This window comes from Scylla paramamosain, chromosome 22, assembly GCF_035594125.1.
Source record: "Scylla paramamosain isolate STU-SP2022 chromosome 22, ASM3559412v1, whole genome shotgun sequence".
Taxonomy (NCBI): Eukaryota; Metazoa; Arthropoda; class Malacostraca; order Decapoda; family Portunidae; genus Scylla; species Scylla paramamosain.
This window is the reverse complement of record NC_087172.1, coordinates 7,867,950-7,884,521: the sequence shown is the minus strand read 5'-3', so window position 1 is coordinate 7,884,521 and position 16,572 is coordinate 7,867,950. Positions and strand designations below refer to the sequence as shown.

The following is a 16,572-nucleotide window of genomic DNA, read 5'->3' as shown; positions in this document are numbered from 1 at the left end:
GAGCATCATCGCCTGTGTTAAATCTTTAGCTCGGATCAAGACACCTTTGCCATATTTCTTAATGTTATTTGTAGGGAGTACTCCAATCTCCATTTCTAGATACTTGACAGCGTGAACAAAGTTTCCTCGAGCTTCCCTATAATATGCTACAAACCATTAAGGTGTAAGTGGGTGGCGAAGTTTAGGAGCTCGTTCTTCTGCATCATCAAAGACATTTGGACAATAATCATTTCTGCTATCAGCCACATTGCTTGATCGAATGACCTCAGCAAATAAGTTCTTCTCTCTAAGACGCAGATAATTTATTGCCTCAGGATTAGCTTTGGCAGTAACGTCTGATGTAAATGTCATGTACCACCGATTAGAGAGACAATCGCCATCATATTTGGAATGGATACGGAGAACTGTTCCGAAAGGCTTGAGAACTAAATGAATAGCACGGCATGACATAGAGGCATAGACAATAATGATCATGAGAATGTTAAGACAGGACATAACAACTGACCCAAGGCGTCTTTCACCTTGGGAAACAACAGGAGGAGGAGTACGAGTTCCTGCCTGCACAGCACCATCACGACCAGAGGATGACATCTCGAGGGTCTGGTCGACCGCCCCTCGAGGCCCAGAGGAGTTTTTATATTTACCCATACGGAGACCGCTTACAGGGACAACGAAAGGAGCAAGCGCTGGGGTACCTCGTGCCTATGGAGGCCACTCTTTTTAAGAAATGGAAATGGCTCCTCATGACCCGAAAGTTTGTCCACGATGGAGCTAAGACCTTCCCCTCACAACGCATCCCAGCCCAGACACCCAACCATTGAACACAGGACGACCTCAAGAGGAGACCCCTCTGGTAAGCGACACCGTTGACCTGTACTGGCAGCCTAACTCTGGGAACTATTTAGTCTGATCCCTCACTGGCGACCTTGCTAGCATGGGTAGCCTTGGTAAGGAGGAGCAGGGGCCGAAGCCCCTCTAGCCTCGCTCGCCAGGTAATAGGGACACGCAAGCTCCCACACCACGACAAGGGGGAGTGCAAACAGGAGAAAATCTAGAGACCAACAGCCGGAGTTCCTCCCAGGAGGCACGCAGACAAAAGATAATTCCACTGCAGAATCTTGAACATTACCATTTTGAGGGGGTTTTCAGGGAAGCCCCAGAGAGAAGCTTATCTCTGCCAGCCTAATTAGAGTGGCGAGATTTATTGTTGCTTGTAGAAGCATAAACCTGAGATTGAGTGACTAGTGTGGGGATAGCTATCCGAGTCTCTGAAACTCATGAAAATAACGGAAGAGGTGGATTCTTCGACAAGGATGGTATTGTATCGCTCTTGGCGGATGGCCTATCGAGAAGAGGGACAGAGAGACCCTCCATGTCCATTTTGGATGTGAAAGAATCACTTATATTATTTATATCTTGCTTATTGTCATCTGAAGCTCTCACAGGGATCTTTCTATGGGGGCACCTGTTGAGTCTAAAGATTCAGCAGACCCCTGGGAACGTTTCTGATGGGACTTGCGGAGGGAGCTTGGAAGACTTGTTTGTATTTGTCTATGGATTTTAGAAGTCTCGGGGTTCGTTCGTGGGCATGAACATTTCTTGTATGAGGAGTTTGTGATGTAGCTGGTGATGATGCAGAGAAGGACTTTTCTGATCATGTAGCGGAGGGCTTGCTGAGGATACAGAGGAGACGCATTCCAAAACAGAATAATTTGTTGGACACGGTAACCGATGAAGCGACACTCTCACAAGAACGGGAGGAAATAGTTAGTGGCTGAGAAAGGTGGGAAGATGTCACAACCTTATTGCCTGTGGTAGAGGAGGTCAAACTAGAGTGGAGGAAAGAGGCATAGGTCTTTGCCCCACAATCTTTTTTGTCGAAAAAGAAGTTCCTACCTGGCACTTCCAAAACTAATGAACTGAGAATTAGCCAGGTGAAGAATGTCTTGCTCAAGACGGTACCTCTTACATTGTCTAGAACGTAGCAGGTGAGCCTTCTTACAGCAGAAGCAATAGGGTCTTGATTCGCATTTAGGAGTAGGGTGTGAGTCAAGGGCTGAGCAGTGACCGCACCGGGGACGGTTGGGACAGTTCTTCCTCCCATGACCGAACTCATACAAGGATGGTCAACGAATGTCTTAACTGGAGGGGGAAGAGGATCAATCTTAACACATTCAGGGAGAAAAGAATCACAGAAAAGACCATGATCATATTACTATTTCCTTTAAGTTTGGCCACTCGATGAACATTATCAAGGCATAGCTGAAGGATGTCATCTTCTGTTAATCTGTACAGGTCCTGGATGAAAATGAGTGTTTTGCAGTAATTGAATGTTCTGTGTGGCTTGGTGGATTCGAAGATCCCATCAGAAGGGCAAGGTAAATGGAGGGGCATCATTTTCTTTTCTTTTTTTTTTTTATGTAGGAGGGACACCGGCGAAGGGCAACAAAAATCCAATAAAAAAAAAAAAAAGCCCACTGAGATGTCAGTCCCAGAAAAGGGTCCAAAGCGGTAGTAAAAATTTGAGGGATAAGTGTCTTGAAACCTCCCTCCTATAGGAATTCAAGTCATAGGAAGGTGGAAATACAGAAATAAGCAGGGAGTTTCAGAGTTTACCATATAAAGGGATGAGTGAATGAGAATACTGATTAATTCTTGCATAGAGAGGTAGACAGAATAGGGGTGGGAGAAAGAAGAAAGTCTTGTGCAGCGAGGATCAGAAGAGCAATTAGCATGAAAATAACAGTAGAAGATAGCTAGAGATGCAACATTGCAGCGATGAGAGAGAGGCTGAAGACAGTTAGTTAGAGGAAACGAAATGATGAAACGAAAAGCTTTTGATTCCACCCTGTCTAGAAGAGCGGTATGAGTAGAACACCCCCAGACATGTGAAGTATACTCGTACTCCATACATGAACGGATAATGCCCTTGTACAGAGTTAACAGCTGGGGGTGTGAGAAAAACTGGCGGAAACGTCTCAGAAAACCCAACTTCATAGAAACTGTTTTAGCGAGAGATAAGATGTGAAATTTCAAGTTTAAATTATAGGTAAAGAACGGACAGAGGATGTTCAGTGTAGAAGAGGGGGACTGTCATTGAAGAAGAGGGGATAGTTGTCTGGAAGGCTGTGTCGAGTTGATTAATGGAGGAATTGAGTTTTTGAGGCATTGAACAATACCAGGTTTGCTCTGCCCCAATCAGAAATTTTAGAAAGATCAGAAGGTCAGGCGTTCTGTGGCTTCCGTGCGTGAAATCTGCGTGGTCTTTCTAAAATTTCTGATTGGGGCAGAGCAAACTTGGTATTGTTCAATGCCTTAAAAACTCAATTCCTCCATCTATCAACTCGACACAACCTTCCAGACAACTATCCCCTCTTCTTCAATGACACTCAACTGTCCACCCCTTCTACACTGAACATCTTCGGTCTGTCCTTTACTTATAATCTGAACTTGAAACTTCATATCTCATCTCTAGCTAAAACAGTTTCTATGAAGTTAGATGTTCTGAGACGTCTCCACCAGTTTTTTTCACCCTCCAACTGCTAACTCTTTACAAGGGTCTTATCCGTCTATGTATGGAGTATGCTTTACATGTCTGGGGGAGTTCCACTCATACCGCTCTTCTAGACAGGGTTGAATCAAAAGCTTTTCGTCTCATCAACTCCTCTCCTCTAACTGAATGTCTTCAGCTTTTCTCTCATCGCCGCAATGTTGCATCTCTAGCTGTCTTCTGCCGCTATTTTCATTCTAATTGCTCTTCTGATCTTGCTAACCGCATGCCTCCCCTCCTCCTGCGGCCTTGCTGCACAGGACTTTCTTCCTTCTCTCACCCACTATTTTGTCCACCTCTCTAATGCGAGAGTTAACCAGTATTCTCAATCATTCATCCCTTTCTCTGGTAAACTCTGGAACTCCCTGCCTGCTTCTGTATTTCCACTTTCCTATGACTTGATCTCCTTCAAGAGGAAGGTTTCAAGACACTTACCCTTCAATTTTGACCAATGTCTCTCCTACAAAAAAAGATAAATAAATAAATAAAAAGACAGCCAGGAAGACGAGCAGGGTGTTGCACTAATTACTCTAGGTCGTAGAGGATGGCAGTTGAAGTTGAAGTCTAGTTCACCTGGATGGTCAATGAATGGAGAGGAAAGCCAAAGCTGGTGGTGAACATTGAAGAATGGAGATCTCTGCAAGAGGGAACAGTCATTCCACTTTGAAAGTTAAGTAGTCAAAGAATTTCTTATAGTCAGAGGAGTTAGGTGAGAGGCATACAGCACAGTTAAATTTAGTTTGAGAGTGACTCTGTAGTCGTAGCCAGATGGTGGAAAACTCGGAAGATTCAAGAGCGTGGGCACGAGAGAAGGTTAAGTTGTTGCGTACATAAACGTAACATAGAGTTTGGATTGAAAATGCGGATAAAGTAGGAGGGAACAGAAAAGGAGCTACATCAGTTGCCTCAGATACCTGTGTTTCAGAGAGGAAAAGAAGATGAGGTTTAGAAGAGGGGATATTGTGTTCTACAGATTGAAAGTTAGATCTAAGACTTAATGTTGCAGAAGTTAATGGAGAAGAAGTTCAGGGGGTGTCAAGACACTTGGGGTCGATATCAGAAGAACAGTCCGACCTGTGGACATTTGTGGTCCCCTCCCCAGATGGGGACTCTAGTGTATGAGTCGCTATGATAATTTTGAATTTTGAATGAAGAGTGCGTATGTGTAATTAGGTGCTTGTAGTTTTGTGTGAAGGAAGGGAGTTGTCTTTAGAGGGCAGGCTGTGACTGCCCCCTTGTGTTCTGAGACACAAAGGGAAACTTTCAGTGAGGTCACAGCTGGGTTAAATGATAAGGTCACAGCACCCCCACAGCACCCACAGCACCCATTGCTTTAGACCTCACTGGGAGTAATTATCATTTCGGCAAGTGCCTACTGCCTCTTCCTTGTATTGTATTAAACCTTTAGCTTTAATCAATACACCTTTGCCATATTTTTTTTATGTTACTTGTAGGGAGGACTCCAGTCTCCCTCTCTATGTACTTGGCAGCGCGAATAAAGTTTCTTCGGTCTTCCCCCATAATATACTAGAAACCAGTATGGTGTAGGTGGGTGGCGAACTTTGGAAGCACATTCCTCAGTACCATCAAAGACATTAGGACAATCGTCATTTTCGCTATCAGCAACATTGCTTGATCGATTAACCTCAGCAATTAAGTTGCTGTGTACAAAATGCAGAGAATTTATTGCCTAAAGAGCATCTTTGGGGGCAATGCCATAAGTAAATGTAACACAGCACCGATTAGATAGAGAATCGTCGTCGTATTTCAAACGGATGCGGAGAACAGTTCCAAAAGATTTGAAAACCGAGCGGATAGAACGGTATGACATGGAGATATTGACATTTATGATCATAAGAGTGTCAAGAAAAGAGTCAACAACTGACCCAAGGGGTCTTCCACTATGGGAAGCAACAGTAGGATGAGTAAGAGCTCCTTCCTACACATCACCATTTCAACCAGAGAGTGATGTATCGAGGGCCTGGTCGACCACTCTTCGAGGACCAGAGGAGTTTTTATTTTTATCCATATGGATATTATAATAATAAAATGGTTCCATGGGGCAAGGGAAAACCACCTACTGGGACTACGAAGGGGACGAGTGCTGGCTGCCATGAACTGGGTACCTCGTCCCCATGGGGGGCCACTCATTTTAAAAAGTGGTCTCTCATGATACGAAAGTTTGTTCATGACGGAGCTAAGGCACAACGCATCCCAGTTCAGACACCCAACCATCCAACACATGACAACCTCAAAAGATGGTCCCTCTGGTGAACACCACCATTGACCTGAACTGGCAGCATAACTATGGAAACCATTTAGTCTGGTCTTTCACTGGCGTAGCCCTCTCCTCCTAAGTAGGGCAGAGCAAGGGGTGAAACCACCTCACTCGCCAGGTCATAGGGACACGCAAGCCTCCCAACCACGACAAGGCGGTTCCCACTAAAGGGCCCTCCCAGTGGGGGGGCGCACCCCCCCTGCTGGTTGAAAACCACTGAACCATAATTTCCAGACCTCATTACAACTTTACAATCGCATATCTCGCTAACTCAGATGAGGCCATGAGGCCTCAGACGACCATTCCACCAAAACTCCCCACTTCTATTATGAAGATGGAGTCCTCCTCAGGCTGTTTAGACCCCCTCATCTCCTTGGCTCAGATACTCAGGTCTCAGGTTGTGGTACCCTAATCCGCACGTCAGGCCATAATCAAACTAGCACATGATAGGCAGACAGGCCATCTAGGTATTAGAAACACCCGTGCCAAGATAGTTAATTACTTCTGGCCTGGCCTCAACAAGGACGTAAATGAGTTTGTTAAATCTTGTCATGTTTGTCAAGCGGTGGGCAATCCCAGTCAAGTTATTCTTCCTTTTCTCATCTCCCCAATACATGATATTTCAGAGCCATCTGAATGTAGATTGTTGGTTCCCTGCCTAGAGCAAAGCGAGGAAACGAGTATCTTCTAACCATCTTGGATCCCATCACTTGTTATACCGAAGCTATCCCCCTTAAGTAGATTTCAGCTCCAATGTCAAACACCTGTTACATTTTTTTTTTTTTTTATACCACCGTCGGAATCCCTAGTATTGTACGAACTTGGCAATGAGACCAATTTCACCAGCCATTTATTCGAACAAATCATCAAGGAACTCAATGTGCATCATGTAACGTCCTCTGCTTACAGACTACAATCGCAAAGCTCTCTGGAACGTTTCCATCAAACACTAAAGTCAATGTTAAAGAAATATTGTTTGGAGAGCAGCAGGGATTATGATAAAAACATAGATTGGTTGTTATTTGCTGTCAGAGAAAGTTTCCAGGAGAGTGGTTTTTTCCTCTTTCGAACTATTATTCGGTCGTAGTAGTGGCTCCAGCATACACCTGTCCCAAATGTCACCCTGGCTCAGTACATCGACACTCTACAGGATAAACTTGCCACAGTCTTGCCATAGAAAACCTCGGCAAATCTCACGTATGTATGAAGGGGCAACAGAGAAAGGCGATTGTGCGATCGTTCTCACTGGGTGACAAAGTGTTAGTCTTCTTCCCCATCCCTGGAACTTCACCTAAAAGCAAATGTTTAGGACCTTATGACATTACCAAGAAAATCTTTCCCACAAATTACATTATCCTGACGCCTGATAGGCGTAAGGACATACAACTAGTCCATGTAAATTTCCTAAACCATATGGGGAAAGAGCGTCAGGGAATCATCAGAAAAGCAGGGTGTAATGCTCATTATGAATTTGAATGAAAACGAGTCGAGAGGTGATGACGCATTCCTGCTAGAACAAGATATAGAGTTCCTCTGTCCTGGATGTAATTCGTCTAACTAAAATTCTCCAAAAATTAGAGCCTTATCTGACATCAGAAAGATGAGAAGAAACCTATCAGACAGGCACCGTGTAGACTAAACCCCATTATAGCAAAGATAATGAAGCAATAGGTCTAATATCTTATGGAGAGAGACTGTTCTCCAACAAACCAAAAACTCCACCAATAAAAAATGTCAAAATCTATCTAGATCTAGCTCCTCACAACTTGTGAAACCTAGCTAAAAATATTTCCAACAAAATTTCCTCATCTTACCTTCCTGTGTTTCAATCTGGTGGCACCACTACCACCTCATTTGTTTTTAAAAGCTAAACTCTTTTTTCAGTTTTCCTTAAAATAGAATTAATAATAATAATAATAATAATAATAATAATAATAATAATAATAATAATAATAATAATAATAATAATAATAATAATAATGATAATAAAAAAAGACTCCATCTCGGATGATTCAGGGCTTGTTTCTGCCTCTCCTCCATCTTCCGAGTATTTCATGCCTGTTATTAAGATTCTTCGTAATGTTGATTTTTTTTTTTTTCATGTCCTCGGAACGTTTATGGGACCTGATGGCGTTCTTCCAGTTTTTCCCTGAAACTGTTTCTTCGTGCTTGCACCTTGAATAGTCATATTCTACCAATATGTCTGTCACCATCTATATTTCCTTCCTACTGGAAGCTTGACTTCATTTAACCTTTTACTAAAAAAGGGTAACCAGTCTAATCTTTCAAACGATCATCCTGTTTCTTGTCGTGTCTACAGTTTTCTGTCCTCAACAGGAAGATTCTCAGTCACCTATCACTTCACAACTTTATCTGTTCGCCAGTACGGATTCTGTCGTGGTCGCTCGGTCGATGATCTTGCTTTCCTTGCCGAGTCTCGGTCATCCTATTTTAAAGATTTTGGTGAAACTTTCGTTCTTGCTTTTGACATATCTAAAGCATTTGGTATAGTCTGACACAAAGCTTTGATTTCCAAACTACCCTCTTACGAGTTTCTGATAGTTTTATTGCTGCTGTGGTAGAAGGTCACTGGTATGCCAAGTCTGTTCTCCAACTAGCCAAACATTTCATCAGTAAAAAATTTCAAAATCTTCCTATATTTAACTCCCCTCGTAATTCCTGACACCTAAGGAAAAATATCTCTAATAACTCTGCGTCTTCATCTTTCCCTCTATTTTAGACTGATGGTATCTGCCATCTTATCTATCTCTAAAGCTGAACTCTTTTTTCAGTCCTTTGCTAAAAACACTATCTTAGATGATTCAGGTCTTCTTCCTCTCTCTTTTCAACCATCTGATTACTTCATGCTACCCATTAAAATCCTTCATAGTGAAATTTTCCTTGCCTTTGATGGCCTTAACCTTCGGAAGGCTTATGAACCTGATAGGGTCCCTCCTGTTGTCCTTCAAAACTGTGCTTTCATACTTGCATCTTGTCTACTCAAACCCTTTCAACTCTGTCTATCAACATCTAATTTTCCTTCTTGCTGAAGTTTGCCTGCATTAAGTCTTTACAAAAAAGAGTAACCTCTCTAATCTCTCAAACTATCATCCTATTGTTTTAATTTCCTGCCTCTCTATAGTTTTTCAATTTATTCTCAGCAGGAAGATTCATAAATATCTATCATTCCAAAAACTTGTATCTGATCGCCAATATGGTTTCCGTCATGACCGTTCTAGTAGTAATCTGGCTTCTGGCTCCTTCTCCTATATCTGTTAACAATGGTGTTCCTCAGCGTTCTGTCCTGGAAGTTTGCCTACATTCATCCTGTTTGTGAAAAGAGTGACAGCTCTAGTCCCTCAAACCACCGTTGGATTACTTTAATATCCTGACTCTCTGATTTTTCATCTGTTCTCAACAGGAAGATTGTTAAACGTAAATCACTTCACAACCTTATATCTGATCGCCAGTATAGTTTCCGTCGCGGCCATTGTATTGGTGATCTGGCTTTCCTTAATAAATTCTTGATCATCCTCTTTTAGTGATTTTGGTGAACCTTTTGGTGTTGCCTTTGACATATCAAAAACATTTAATAGAGTCTGACACAAAGCTTTGATTTCCAAACTATGCTCCTACCGCTCCCATCCTTCTCTCTGTAACTTCACTTTAGATTCCCTTTGTGGCCATTATATTGCTGCCGTGGTAAATAATCACTTCTAAATCTATTACACTGGTATCCTTCACAGTTCTATCCTGTCATGCACTCTCTTCCTATTGTTCATCATTGGCCTTCTAAACTAAATTTTTTCGTCTATCCACTTCTACGCTATGATACCACTCTGCACTTTTCCACTTTTTTTGATAGACATCCAACCCTTCAGGAATTATACATCTCACGCAGGGAAGCTTGACAGAATGCTTAACTTTTGATATATCTAAAATTTTTGATTGGGGCACTAAACTTAGTAATGTTCATTCCATCAGTAACTCTATTCTTCCATCTATGAACTTGACACAACCTTCCAGATAACTATCCCCTCTTCTGTGACATTCAACTGTCCCCTTCTTCTAAATGTAATTCCCTCGGTCTGTCCTCCAAATCTAAATTGAAATTTTCACATCTCATCTCTAGCCAAAACACCTTATATGAAGTTAGGTGTTTTGAGTCATCTCTGCAAGTTTTCTCACAGCGCCAGCTGTTATGTCTGTACAGGGGCTTCATCTGTCTTTGTATGGAGTTTGGGAAAGGGGTTCAACTCATACCGATCTCTTAGATAGGGTGAAATCAAAAGCATTTCGTCTTATCAAATCTACTCTAACCGACTGTCTTCAGCCTCTTTCTCATCGCCACAATATTGCATCTCTTGCTTTCTTCTACAGCTATTTTCACGCTAACTGCTCTTCTGTTCTTGTTAACTGCATGCCTTCCCTCCTCCAGCAGCTTCGCTGCACACCACTTTCTTCTTTCTCTCATCCTTATTTTGTCTATCTCTCTAATGCATTTATTCCCTTTTCTGTTAAACTCTGGTGCTTCTATATTTCTTCTTTCCTATGACTTAAAATCTTTCAAGAGGGAGGCTACGATAATTTTTTCTTTTTTTTACTTTTCTATGGAAACTACTCTAGTAGGTCTTTTTTTTTTTTACGTTTTTGTACCCTTTAGCCAGTGTCCCTCTTACATAAAATAAATATCAAAAGCATTTCATTGTATCTGGTAAAAAAAAACTTTGCTTTCCAAGCTATCTCCAACGACATTCATCCTTCTCTATTTAACTTAATTGACCGTTCTATTGTTGCTGTGGTAGAGGGTCACTGTTCTTCCAGGTATATTAACAGTGGTGGTCATGTCACCCACTTTATTTCTCAGTCATCTTCTAACCCAAACTTATTACCCTATTCATTCCTACCCTGATGATACCAATCTGCATTTTCCACATCTTTTTGCAGACGAAGAAACATTTATGCATCAAATAGCCCTTGCAGGGAAGCCACAGAACGTCTGACTTCTAATCTTTCTAAAATTTTAAACTTAGTGTTGTTCGATGCATCAGAAACTCAGTTCCTCCATCTAAGAGTTCGACACACTTTTCCAAATAACTATCACCCTCAGTGACACTCCACCGTCCTCTTCTACACTGAACATCATCGGCCTGTCATTTACTAATAATCTTCTTATCTCATCTCTAGCTAAAACAGTTTTTATGGAGTTAGGTGTTCCGAGTCGTTTCGTTTTTTTTTTTTCTTTTTTACCCAAGCCGCTACCTTTGCATAAGGGCTTTATCCATCCATGTATGGAGTGTGCCTCACATATATGGAGATGTGCGGCTCTGCTCATACTGCTCTGCACAACCTCGCTAATTGCGCTTGGTAACTTCATGCCTTCCCTCCCTATTATGTCCACCTCCCTAACGCAAGAGTAAACCATTATTTACAGTCTTTCATCCCTTTCATTGGTAAACGCTGGAACTATCTACCTGCTTCAATATTTTCCCCTTCCTATTCGATTTTTTTTTTTTTTTTTTTTTTCTTTTTCTCAAAACAGAGGTCTCAAGACACTTCACATATTTTGGCTAAATCTTTTGCCTCTTCTGTAAGGCCTGGTACTTCAGTGGTCCATTTTTTTTTTTTTTTTCATATACAATTTGTTGTCATCATCTACTGCCCCTCGTTTCATTAGTCGATAATGGTTCTTAGACTGGTTTCAGTCTCCCGAAAATAAGTGGAACAGACTCTAAACCATCTTTTGTCCCTCTAAATTAAAAATAAATAAAAAAAATCTTATGAGACCTTCCATGTACTTTTGGAGAATAATGAACGGAGTGCACTGTGTGATGACAGGTTTACGATGAACTGCTATCTTTAATCACGGCAATCGTCTTGCAGCCGTCAGCATAGATACAGGGACTGCCACGAAGAGGCCAGATGACTTCTTGTAGCTTTCATTACTTTATCTTATATTCTTATATGTGAGCATACTCAACTATTATGAAGTACACCTCTTGACCGCCGTAAGTTACCTACAAATGTCATTTCCGAAAATCAAAATGGTAACGTCGAACATGTGTTTCTAGTATAGTTCTGAGGGTAGTAACTTAAGTCAGGTTTATCACCCTACGCCAGTGTATCTTTCTTACTTTACTGTTGTTTGACATCTGATGTACAGTAATTTCTCTCCACAGGGCACCGTTTACCCTTGGGCACCTTTCTTTGTCTTTGGGTTGGGTGCTTTGGTTGCAGGAGCAGGAACCTTGTTGCTGCCGGAGACTAGTAACCAAAAAATGCCTGAAACCGTGGGGCAACTGGAGTCGAGGGAGCCACTCAGGAGGTAATTGAATATTTGATTACTCTCTCTCTCTCTCTCTCTCTCTCTCTCTCTCTCTCTCTCTCTCTCTCTCTCTCTCTCTCTCTCTCTCTCTCTCTCTCTCTCTCTCTCTCTCTCTCAAGTACACACACACACACACACACACACACACACACACACACATACAGACACACTTATGTTATGCGCTTTGCATAAAAATCACAGATCTTAGAAGCAGAAATAATATTTATTGCAAAGGAAATTAGAAAAGCACTTTCTGCCAGAGGTGTGGTGGCAAAACACTTCGGGTTCGTAGGGTCCAGAGGAAGCACACTAGAGTAATAGAACAAGGTACGGAAATAAAGTTGCGACTGTAGGTGCCTAAAGAAGATCACAGTTTAACTGAATAATTAAGTGATTGTTTAAAGTTAAGGCCCCGCAATATCGCAGTCATATGGCGCTACTGCAAAAGGTTTAAAGCAACTAACATGGTAGATTGAATAATTGATATTAAAAACAAGATTGTGACAGAGTAAAAGACATATTAAAATTACTAGAAATGCGAATTGGAATAACCTGCGAAAAGTAAAGTGCTACAAATAAAAAATGTCGTTATTTAAATGCATTGATTTCATGTGAGAGGATACTGACCCCACTGACCCAGAGCAGTACGTGTGACGTTAGTCTCATACCCATGACACTGACCCCACTGACCCACATATAAGGCATTCTTCGTTATGTGCCCAAGACAGTGATTCCACTGACCCAGGTTACAGAATCCCTTGTTATTCAATATATATTTTCCTCACATATGCAAGGTTAAATCTCTACCTAATATCATATTATTAGTAAACTAATTATTAGTGAAATTAATAATTAATGTTTAAAAGGTAAGCAATAATTTGTTCTAAAGACCAGCCTTTCCCACGAACATTAGACCTCATGTCCAGGGAAGAGCCCTTTCTCTAAGTATCAGCGAGATGCAGAAAGCCCCATCTTTAACGCAACAACAGAATAGTTATCGCTCACGCAGGTCCACCAGACTGAGACACTCAGAAAATGTCGCACTGTGAGGGACTAAGCAATCGTCACATCACAGTGTGGATGTGTTTCCCGGAACATAAGGTAACCATGTATGAGGTGCGTGTCAACAGTCCATAGATGAGCCTGTGCAGTCTCTAAGGCTCCACGCACATGAACATACTGTGCGCATGTCCCCGGACGGACAGTAACAGATGTTATCTTTCTTATCTTAGTGGTGAGAAGAACTAAAGCCTCCCACCTATTCTGCCACCTGGGCCATGAACTGCCATTCTAATATCGGAGTATAAATCATGAAATGGAGCAATCCGAGTTGCTGGCTCCTTAGCCACTCTATCGGCCTTCTCATTCCTTAAAACTCCCACATTTGCCAAGAGCCAACAAAACCTAAGGTACCCTATACGTTACTGAAGATAGAGCCAATCAAGAAATTATAAAACAAGAGAATGAAAGGAAGGACTAAATGCTTCCACAGCAGAGTGAGCACTACAAGTCTCTAAAAATTGTAAAAGACAAAACAGGAGGACAATAAGAATTATTTAAAGTTAGGATAATGGCAGATATATCTGCTGTAAAAACAGAAGCAACACCAGGGAGGCTATGCCCCGGCATAATGAAGATGACACCATACGAGTATCTGATTCCAGCAACAAACTTTGAGCCATATGTAAATACAGGGATGGAGTCGGAATGTGTGATTGATTGATTTATGATTTATGATTTGATTGATTTATGGCGCCGCAACATCGCAGTCATATGGCGCCACTACAAACCTTTAAAAGCGACTAAGATTGCAGTTCTTAAAATATCGGTATTCAAACAAAATTATAGATATGGTAGAAAAGTTAAAAGACCACTATAAAACACACCATAAAAAAAGGAAATGGGAAAAGCCTTAAAAAAATGTGAGGATTTTAGTTATTTCATTTTATTTTATTTTATTTAAAGTGAGGGAGTACTGACCTCACTGACCAAGACCACTGTGGTTTTTGGCGTTGTTCGTTCTGTATCCAAGACACTGACCCCACTGACACAGATATCTGGCATTGTTCATTACGTGCCCAAGACACTGACCCCACTGACGCAGGCCACAAGACCAATCATTGTTCGTTACGTGTCTTCCTCATTTGCCTTCATGTTCTCCCAATGCAAAAATAAGGTTGTTCCCCATATTATATTAATTATAAAATAAATAGAAAAACAGTTACAAGATAATCTATAATTTGTTTAAAAGACCAGCCTTCTCATAAGAACCTCAAAAGAACCTCATGTCCCGGGGAGAGAGCCATGTCTCCAAGTATCAACGACATCTGGTAGGTCCCATCCTCATCGTAACAGCGGAAAAGATATTGATCCTGCAGCTCTACCAGACTGGGATACTCCATTACAAAGTGTCGCACTGTAAGGGGAACTAAGCAGTCATCACAAAATGGTTGATTTTCTCGATACATGAAGTAACCATGAGTGAGATGTGTGTGACCTGTTCGGAGACGGGCCAGTGCAGTCTCTGAGCGGCGCCCCTGCACACGGACATACGTCCATGGGCGGAATGTCACAGTTGTCTCACCCATCTTAGTGGCGGCAACCACATCTTCCCACCTACCCTGCCAGCTGGCAAGAACTGCCATCCTTATATTGGAGTATAAATCATGAAAAGGAATGGGAAGGAACAACACAAGTTGCCGCCTCTTTAGCCGGCCGATCGGTCTTCTCATTCTCATGAACTACCATATCTGCGGATACCCAACAAAATGTTATGTGATATCCTCTACACTGAAGCAGGTGAATCCACTTTAAAACAGATTAAATTAGGATAGGGAGAGAGGAAGTAAAATAGTCCACGGCAGACAACGCACTACAAGGGTCTCTAAAAATAGTAAAACTTGAAACCGATAAGGTAAAAATTGATATTAGGGCAGGAATAATGGCTAATAACTCTGCCATAAAAACAGAGGCAATTTTCGGAAGGCTAATGCCGCGACAGAAGAAAGGAAATATAACACTATATCCCACTCCAGCTTCAGACATTCAACCATCTGTGTAGACAAGGACAGAGCCAGAGTGTATCAAAGAGTGTTCCAAAAGTAAGGCACGAGACTCGTACTGTGGTAACAAGTTTATTATTATTATTATCATTATTATTATTATTATTATTATTATTATTATTATTATTATTAACAACAGGAGGGCAGATCGATAGCGGTGAAAATTGCCAGTATCCGACCCTTAGAAGGCGATGTGGGCAAATGGAGATGGAGGGTATATCAACCTCGGTCATGGCAGACTTGACCCGATATTCAAAAGGCTTCAGAAAACTAGTGCGAACGTGCATCATGAGAAACTGTTGTACAAGTGACAGAGTCAGGAGAGCAGTGGATTCGATACCAGTACCTCATTAAGAGAGATTGACGTCGTAGGTCCAATGGTAGGACACCATCATCCACAATTAAGCTAGGGATTGGGGATGAGTGGAACGTACCAGTTGCCAGTCGAATACCAGCGTGGTGCACCGAATCGAACACACGGAGCTGAGCCTCAGTAACAGACGAATAGATTTTACAACCGTACACTAATTTAGAAAGAACAAGAGTTCGATGCAAGAGGAGGAGGGTCTGCCTGTCGGCGCCCCAAAAAGTATGAGCCAAGACTCTTAGGGGGTGAACCCGCCTTCATACATACTGCCTTAATATAACGAAGGTAGGGTACCCAAGTCCCAAAAAACGAGTTTCTTCCACACAAGAGATTCTTCTATCATATAGATGCATGTTTGGGTCAGGATGAACACTACGAAGGCGGAATAAATGCATGGCCACAATCTTTGAAGCCGAGAAATGCCACCTACAGCTTCCTCTCAATCAATGGCATCCGAGCTGCAGAAAAAGAGATAGACAAGTCATCGACATATAAGCTATCAAGAACTGTTGGAAGTATACCAACTATAGCTATGGAGAAAAGTGTGATACTAAGTATACTTCCTTGCGGCACACCATCTTCAAGAAGGCGTACTCCTGACAGATCGCCACCAACCCGTACCCGTAAAATAAACAGAGATAAAAACAGTTGTATAAAGAAAGGGAGTCGGCCACGAAGACCAAACTCAAACAAACTAAGTAAAATCCCATGACGCCAGGCTGTGTTGTAAGCTTTCTCTAAATCCAAAAAGACTGTGACATGGTGTTGTTTATTAGCAAATGCCTCACAAATGGAAGATTCCAAAGACAATAAAGCATCAGTCGTAGATCGCATTTTCCGGAAACCATACTGACCAGGAAACAAGTAATTGCCTCTTTCCAAATACCACATACGCCTGATATTCACCATTTTTTCCAGCAACCTACAAATGCATGAAGTTAAAGAAATAGGGCGATAATTGCTTGTTAGCTGATGATCTTTTCAAGGCTT

The 16,572-nt window shown here is 41.8% G+C and overlaps 1 protein-coding gene across 1 annotated transcript in view; it reads left to right on the top strand.

The window, feature by feature from the left end:
* The window catches only part of LOC135111514 (organic cation transporter protein-like), an 87,384-nt gene that overhangs the window by 48,833 nt on the left and 21,979 nt on the right, over positions 1-16,572 (top strand). The window contains exon 10 of the mRNA XM_064024881.1: positions 12,008-12,153. Within this exon, the coding sequence (XP_063880951.1) occupies positions 12,008-12,153 (146 nt within the window). The remainder of the gene's footprint in view (positions 1-12,007; positions 12,154-16,572) is intronic.